At 25.0% G+C, this 7,933-nt stretch overlaps 6 protein-coding genes across 6 annotated transcripts; 3 read left to right on the top strand and 3 right to left on the bottom strand.

Annotated features, from left to right (window-relative positions):
• Positions 1-13: 13 nt before the first annotated feature.
• Positions 14-223, top strand: DICPUDRAFT_157267 (uncharacterized protein; the record flags this gene model as incomplete). The annotated part of the gene is made up of 1 exon (XM_003292489.1): positions 14-223. One exon carries the CDS (start codon positions 14-16, stop codon positions 221-223), a length of 210 nt encoding a protein of 69 aa, XP_003292537.1.
• Positions 224-656: 433 nt separating this feature from the next.
• Positions 657-984, top strand: DICPUDRAFT_157268 (uncharacterized protein; the record flags this gene model as incomplete). Its single annotated transcript, XM_003292490.1, has 2 exons — positions 657-669; positions 761-984. 2 exons carry the CDS (start codon positions 657-659, stop codon positions 982-984), a joined length of 237 nt encoding a protein of 78 aa, XP_003292538.1.
• Positions 985-1,093: 109 nt separating this feature from the next.
• On the bottom strand, positions 1,094-1,885 carry DICPUDRAFT_92885 (uncharacterized protein). Its single transcript, XM_003292494.1, has one exon. The coding sequence runs from the start codon at positions 1,870-1,872 to the stop codon at positions 1,699-1,701; it is 174 nt and encodes a 57-aa protein (XP_003292542.1). The 5' UTR covers positions 1,873-1,885; the 3' UTR covers positions 1,094-1,698.
• A 667-nt stretch (positions 1,886-2,552) lies between these two features.
• On the top strand, positions 2,553-2,783 carry DICPUDRAFT_157270 (uncharacterized protein; the record flags this gene model as incomplete). Its single annotated transcript, XM_003292491.1, has 1 exon — positions 2,553-2,783. One exon carries the CDS (start codon positions 2,553-2,555, stop codon positions 2,781-2,783), a length of 231 nt encoding a protein of 76 aa, XP_003292539.1.
• Positions 2,784-4,635: 1,852 nt separating this feature from the next.
• On the bottom strand, positions 4,636-5,379 carry DICPUDRAFT_157273 (uncharacterized protein; the record flags this gene model as incomplete). The annotated part of the gene is made up of 3 exons (XM_003292495.1): positions 4,636-4,724; positions 4,766-5,080; positions 5,166-5,379. The coding sequence occupies 3 exons, from the start codon at positions 5,377-5,379 to the stop codon at positions 4,636-4,638; spliced, it is 618 nt and encodes a 205-aa protein (XP_003292543.1).
• Positions 5,380-6,692: 1,313 nt separating this feature from the next.
• On the bottom strand, positions 6,693-7,683 carry DICPUDRAFT_83155 (uncharacterized protein; the record flags this gene model as incomplete). The annotated part of the gene is made up of 2 exons (XM_003292496.1): positions 6,693-6,884; positions 7,420-7,683. 2 exons carry the CDS (start codon positions 7,681-7,683, stop codon positions 6,693-6,695), a joined length of 456 nt encoding a protein of 151 aa, XP_003292544.1.
• Positions 7,684-7,933: the final 250 nt, after the last annotated feature.

Raw genomic sequence — 7,933 nt, forward strand, 5'->3', positions numbered from 1 at the left:
ATCTATTTCATCAATGAACCCAGCTGACGGTGCCTCATCAAAATTAATGTTAGGCTCATCTAGAAGTGTCTCATTCTCTGATAATGAATCAGTTTGGTTTGGTAATAGCTTTGGTGGCGGTTCATGTGGTTTCAATCCATGTTTTAACCCTTGCAATGGTGGTAACACTAACTTTATCAATATTGATATCAATATTGGTCATTGTCGTAGAAGATGCTGTTAATTTTATTCTAAAACTAAATAACATGTTTAAATAAATTACCCTAAATTGATTTAAATTCAAAAAAATAAGCTTTTTTATTAAAAAATAATCTAGATTATTTATATAGGTTTTTTTAGGGAAATTTAATAAAAAAATAAAAAATTATAATTTTATTTTTTACTTTTCTTTCATTTAATTTTTTTAACCTCTTTCTTTTTTGCTTTGATGTTTATTTATATAAATTTAAATACTTTTAATATTAAATATTTTCTTTTCTTTTCTTTATTTATTTTTAATAAAATGTGTTTATTTAATTTTATATAATCATCTTGTTATAAATTATTTCTTCAGACGATTTATCTTACACAAATTTAACAATGTATAAAAAAAAAAATTTAATTTTCATTTCAATAAAAAACAAACTAAATATTATAAAGATAAACACTATTATAAAATGTCAATTATTAGTAAATATTAATAAAACTATATTTTAAAATTTATAAATATTTATATTAACATTTTTATTTTATTTTTTTTATTTTTTTATTTTTTATATAGAATCTATTTTGTCAATGAACCCAGTTAATGGTGCCTCATCTAAATCAATGTTAAGCTCATCTGGAAGTGTCTCATTCTCTGATAATGAATCTGCATGGTTCGGTAATAGCTTAGGTGGCGGTTCATGTTGTTTTAATCCATGTTTCAATCCATGCAGTGGTGGTAACACTAACATTATCAATATTGATATCAATATTGGTCGTCATCGTAGAAGATGCTGTTAAATTTACTCTAAAAATAAATTATATTTATATATATTACCTAAACTAATTCGGGTAATAATACATACATGTATAATATTATATTTGTGAAAAAAGAAATAAATAAAAAAATAACACTTATAAAAAATTTTTTTTTTAATTTTATTTTCTTTGTATTTTTAAATTGGTTCCATCATCACATTTATCGAAATTGGGTAAATTGATGATGGTCAAACCATTTATTTTTTCCTTTTATTTATTTTTTTATTTAAACCAATAATCTAATTTAATTTTGTATCTAATTTTGATTAGTTGCTATATTATCTATTTATTTATTTATTTATTTTAACCAATAATATGTGGCTTCTTAGGATGTGTAATTTCTTTATTTTTTCAATTTCTGATTTGAGTTTAGTATTTTCATTATTTAATAGGTTTTTAAATGTTGTCATTTCGTCAAACTTTGTTTGAATTGACATTATCTTTTGATCATTTCCACCTAGTTTATTGGAACGCTTTATACGGTCAGTGAGTTTAGTATTACCATCTTGATATTCGTCTTAAACAAATTCTAAATCAATAACCTATTTACATCTATTTTTGAGATCTCCTAAGAGTGATTCTTTGAGGGTACTAAATTTTAAAAGTTGAAGATTTGTTTGTTCTCTTTTCTTCCATTCTTTGTCTTATCTCCTCTTCGATCTTTCAATTTTCAATTTTAATTGAGTATTTTCATTTCTAACTGTTTCCAAATGAACCTTTTGAGTCAAAAATCTCTAATTTTCTAAGTTGTTCAGCCTGTAACATCATTTCAGTTGGAAGCTCGTTATCGAGATTTCTTGGATCTACAACAAAAATACTTCTATTTCTTTGACTTTCAAATAACTGTTTGGTTCTTAATATTTTTTCCATTACCAAATTCTCTTTTGCAACTCTATAACTTTCAAATTTATGTTCAATCTCTTTGATTCTATCACCATTGATTTCTTCTAAAGTATCATGACCAGTGTGGAAGGATTTTTTACTAAATTTATTTTGAAGAATTGTAATCTCTGGTTTAATATTGTAATTTTCGGATTGAAGACATTCTTGAGATAGTTCTAATTGTTCTAAAAGTTCTCTCTTCTCCTCTTCTTTTTGAAATAAATGCTTTTCTAATGAAATGAATTTTACTTTTAATACTTGATCGTTTTGCCTAATGGCACTTGAAGCAGATTGTAAACCAGATGAACGAGGGGAATTACCAAAAGATTTCTTCCTTAATATTACCTTGAATTTTGATTTCGATTTCTTCTTTTGATAAGAGAATTTTAAGCTGCACTTCTTTATTGATTAATTTTAGCCTTATTCTTAATGTTTTGATTTTTCTAAAAACTTCTACCTTTTTTAATAAGCAATAAACTTTCTATTCTCTAAAAGTATTTATTGAGATAAATTATCATTCGAGTGGTATTGCTTCTAGTTGTTGTTGATGTTGTGGTATTATTTGATCACCTACTTTATATTTCTTGGTATGTTCATAAGAAAGAGGCATTAATATTATTTTTATAGTTTGGGAGATGGTGAAAATATTTTTTAATGGCTATGAACTGATGGCTGATGATGAACTACTATCTGATGAGCCTCTTGAAGAGTCCTCTGATGCGTCTGAAGAGTCTTTCCAGTCTGATGAGCTACCTGCTGTTATACCTGTTGATCCACTTGTTGATGTACCACCTGTGGAACCTGTACCACAATTGTGCCACCTTCACCCCAGTAGCACCACCTTCAGTAGCACAACCTGCAGCAGTGATGGTCCTGAAAAATGTGAGGCGTTTTATTAATAATAAGTCGAATTTGATGATATTTGGGTGTGACTGTTATTTCTTAACGAGGACTGCCTCTGGTTTGGCACTAAATTGATTTTAACAATTAATTTTATAAACTGTTTTAAAATTAGCTTTCTTAAAAGCTACTTATGACTGAGGACTGATTATTGATTAACTGAGCTTATACTATTATTTTTTATAGAGATGGCTAATACTGGGGCATTTAAATATTGTGATATTATTAAATTTATTTAATTCGATATTTAAATATATACATGATTGAGTTTTTGAATTATTTGATTGATTGCTAAAATCCTGTTTTGATGATGCTTCAGAACCTAATACTGAAAAGATTTCGGGTAGGTCATATTCTAATATTCACCTTTAGCTATTAAGACACCATCTGCATTATTAAATTGTGGTTGTTAGCTTGATTTATTTATTTTGATTTAATTAAAGATAAACTACGAGCATAATTTGCACAGGTTTAATTTTCATTTCTACAATGAACAAATAACTTCTATATACTTGAACAGTTCTAATACTTGGTAAGTCTGTTAAACCATATGTTTAAGTATGGCATGCGAAAGTTGGAGTTACTTTAAAGAATTTGTTTATTGAAACGACGACTTCATTTATGAAACTTGAACCTCTATCATATACTAAATTCTTTGGGTTTTTATATTTTAAATATATTTGATAAGCTAAAACCATTAGACTGTTTCACTATTTGAACAATATTAACAAAAGCTGAAGTTTACCCTTTTCCTTATCTAAACTATTTGTGTCTATCACTGTTGCTTGGGCCAAAGCAAATGTATTGAGATCCATATATAGTTGATAAGATCGAATATCTTCATTAGTGTTTAGTCTTTATTTTATCTGAATTACTCGAGATTGAAAGAATTTGAGTTTCTGCGACTTTGTGACTTTTTATGATAGATATAAGTTTTGGGATTATTATAATATAGAGTTAATAGTTCGTGGATGGATTTATTAGGCCAAATCTTTATATAATTGATTTAAATCCTTTCATTCATGATATCGGCGACAACTGATCCTGTTGGTGTATTGAATGGTTTTAATTGGTAAATCTGTCTTTTGAATAATGTGAATAAAAGCTATTTTAATTTATGTTAGTAATTCTGTTTCTATTTCTTCAACGATGCCATTTTCTATATGTATGTGTGTGGGTTTGTTGTTGTGTTATTGTTGTTTTAAAATAATGTATTGATTTACTTACTTGTCTCGAAAGGTTTTAAACATATTTTCAGTTATGTTAAAATTATAATTATTTATTGGATGTGCTATAGTTTACATTATTAAAATTATTTATGTGTGTGTTTGTTTGTTTGTTGTGAATTGAAAAAAATAAAAATAAAAAAATAAAAAAATTAAAAAAAAAATAAAAAAAAAAAAAAATAAAAAAATTTTTTAAAAAAATTATCAGTATATTTTATTTAAAAATTTAACATATTATTTATAAAAATAAAATTTTTATTATTTTTTATTTAAAAAATTTAATGATGTTTCAGTATCCTGAAAATATTTTCGATATTAAAATCATTTGATGTTCCCATATATTTGCCTGGCCAGGGGAAATGTATTTCTTTCATCAAATAGATTGAAATATGATATTCTATTATTATTATTTTTTTTTTTTTTTTTTTTTATTAAATTATTATTGATTATTTAAAAGTTCAAGCTAGAAAAAGAATTTAAAATGTCATCTAACCTAGGTTATGATGATGATGCTGATACTGATGATGATGCTCCTGATGATGCTGATGAGCGCAAACAATGATGATGCTGATGCTGGCGCTGACGCTGATAATGATGATGATGATGATGATGATGATTCTGATGCTTATGCTGTAGATTCTGATGACGATGATGCTGATGATGCCAATGATGGTGGTGCTGATGACGATGATGCTGATACTGATGATGATGCTCCTGATGATAATGATAATGATGATGCTGCTTCTGATGCTGACGCTTCTCCTGATGCGGGTCAAACAATGATGATGCTGCTGCTTCTGATGGTGATGGTGATGATGATGATTCTGATACTGAAGAAGGTGATGATGATGCTGATGATGACAAAGACAATGATGATAATGATGACGATGATGAGGGTGCATACAATGCTTTTGATAATGATGAGGGGGCAGACAATGTTTTTGATAGTGATGATGCTGATGCTGATGAATTAAAAACATCCAATGGTTGTAAATTGTGATGGATTGGCGAAATTGAATTTAATTGATCTATATTTGATTTTAATGGTGTTGAAATATTTAATTGATTTCCTTTTTAAAATAAAAATAAAGATAAAAAGTTAATAATTTGGTGATTATTTATTTAAATATAAAATTCTTTTAATTTATTACTTACTTTGCAAAATTAAAATCCTAGTAAAAGAATAAGAGAATATACATGAAGCAGCCAAAAATACTAAATAAATTGAAATGTATTTTTTTAATTTCATATCAACATAATGTGATCTAAACTTTATATAATCTGAATAATATAAATTTTGCCAAATACCATATAAATATCTGCATAAACGAAAAACAAAAAAGACAAAAGCTACTATATAATATCCCATTTTTTTTTTATTATTTTAAATTATTTATTTATTGTGGTGTATAAATAAATAAATAAAATAAAGTTTATGTGATGAATTTTTTTTTAATGTACAGGGTTATTTAATAAAAATAAAAGAAACTATTTACAAAAAAACAAACAATAAAATTTGATTATTTACAAAAAAAAAAATGCAATGAAAAATATGAAAAAATATAAAAAAGTGAGTAAAAAATAATTAAAAAATAAAATTTGTATTTATTTTTATTACATATTATATATATATATTTATAATTACCTGTTTGTTTGTTCACTTGACTATTATAATAAAAAAAATAAATGAATAGAATTATTTGTATATTGATAAAACGAAAATGAAAAAAAAAAAAAAAATTTCCCCCACACACCACAAAAAAAAAAAATTTTTAATAAAAAAAAAAAAAAATTAAATTTAATTAAAAAAAAATAAAATTTAAAACACTCAAAGGAATAAGAGATTGCCAACATCATTATTAAAAATTATAATAATAATAATTTTTAACTTATTTAGCCACTCAAAATTTTATAATAATAGTTTTTATAATTTTATTTTTCATTTTAAGGAAAGTATAATAACCATATATGTATTATTTTATTTTAATTGTTATTCCTTTAGAAACAATCATTACTCAATTTAAATATACTAATAATGGTTGATATTTTTTATTTAATTATCAAAAATTAATAAATAAATAAAAAATTAAAACATATGAAGAAGAACTATTTAATAAACCCCAATGCATAATCAAAAGGAACAATCAATGTAATTATTTAGATATGGAGATAAGAAATTATTAATAAAATCGTTTCATTCAATGTTTCAATTATTGAAATCGATGAAATTAAAAAAAGGTTACCTGCATCCTGGAAACAATCACATCTTTATCAACCTTCATTTCTGTATCCATACATTTTAATTCAGATATCAAACATTGGGTTTTTGTTTATTCTTTTTAATTATGGTTTTTAAATTCGCATATGTAAATTCAAATGATCCATCTACTATTTAACCGACTTCACCCACGCCAATAGAAGCAATCAAAATATTTCATTAAAATAGAAATAAAATTAGAAAATAAAAGTTATTTAAAATATTTAATAAATGTTTAATCTAAAATTATAAAGCTAACTCTTTATGAAATAGAAAAATGAAATCTGAGTTGATAATACTTAAATTGAACTAAATATACTTATTTTAAATGAAAAAATAATTTAAATTAATTTTTAAATTTTAATTTATAATATTTTTTTTTTTCATTCTAAAAACCTTCTTTCCTTTGATGATCTGCTATCTGATTAACCTTTTGAAGATTCCTCTGATGCGTCTGAAGAGTCTTTCCAGTCTGAAGAGTTACCTGCTATTATACCTGTTGATATGCTGGTTGATCCGCTTGTTGATGTGCCACCTGTACCACGTGTGCCACTTTCACCACCCGCAGTAGAACCACCTGTAGCAGCACAACCTGCAGCAGCACCTGCATCGATGGTCTTGAAAAATGTGAGGCGTTTTATTAATTATATGATAATAACTCGAATTTGGTGATGCTTGGGTGTGACTGTTATTTCTTAATGAGGACTACCTTTGGTTTGGAACTATATCGATTTTTAACTGTTAATTTTATAAAATGTATTAATATTAGCTTTCTTAAAGGCTTCTAATAACTGAGGACTGATTATCGATTTATTGAGTTTATATTTTTATTATTTTTTATATAGATGACTAAAATTGTAGTATTTAAATATTGTGTTCTATTATTAAATTTATTTAATTTGATATTTAAATATATATTTGATTGTTTTTTTGAATTATTTGATTGATTGTATAAAATCCTGTTTTGATGATGCTTCAGTATTTCGGGTAGGTCATATTCTAATATTCACTTTAGACACCATCTACATTATTAAATTGTGGTTGTTAGCTTGATTTATTCTTTATCTTGCATATTTTGATTTAATTAAAGATATGAGAATAAGTTGCAATCTGCATAGGTTTTAATTTACATTTCTACAATAAATAAATAACCTCTATATACTTGAACAGTTCTAATACTTGGCAATTCTGATTATAAGTTTGCAATAATAAAGTTGAAAAAATGGTGGGAGATGCCAGTAGAAGGATGAAGCATAATACTATATGAGAATTTGAGTTTCTGACTTTGTGACTTTTTATGATAGTTATTGATATTAATTTGAGATTATTATTATTATTATTATTATTATTATTATTATTATTATTATTATTATTATTATTATTATTATTATTATTATTATTAGAGCAATAGTTCATGATTGGATTGGTGTTTATTATTATTACTTGTAAATAGTATAAAATCTCTTTTAATAGGTTCGCTGTGCATTTGATAAACATATGCTAAATATTTATATTATTGATTAAAAACCTTTCATTCATGATATCGACGACAGCAGATCCTATTCAGGGGTATTGAATGGTTTTAATTGGTAAATATACCTTTTGAATATTAATAAAAGTTAATTTAATTTATGTTTGTGGATCTGCTTCTATTTTTTCAACGATG

The sequence above is a fragment of the Dictyostelium purpureum genome (assembly GCF_000190715.1).
Source record: "Dictyostelium purpureum unplaced genomic scaffold DICPUscaffold_350, whole genome shotgun sequence".
Classification (NCBI taxonomy): Eukaryota; Evosea; class Eumycetozoa; order Dictyosteliales; family Dictyosteliaceae; genus Dictyostelium; species Dictyostelium purpureum.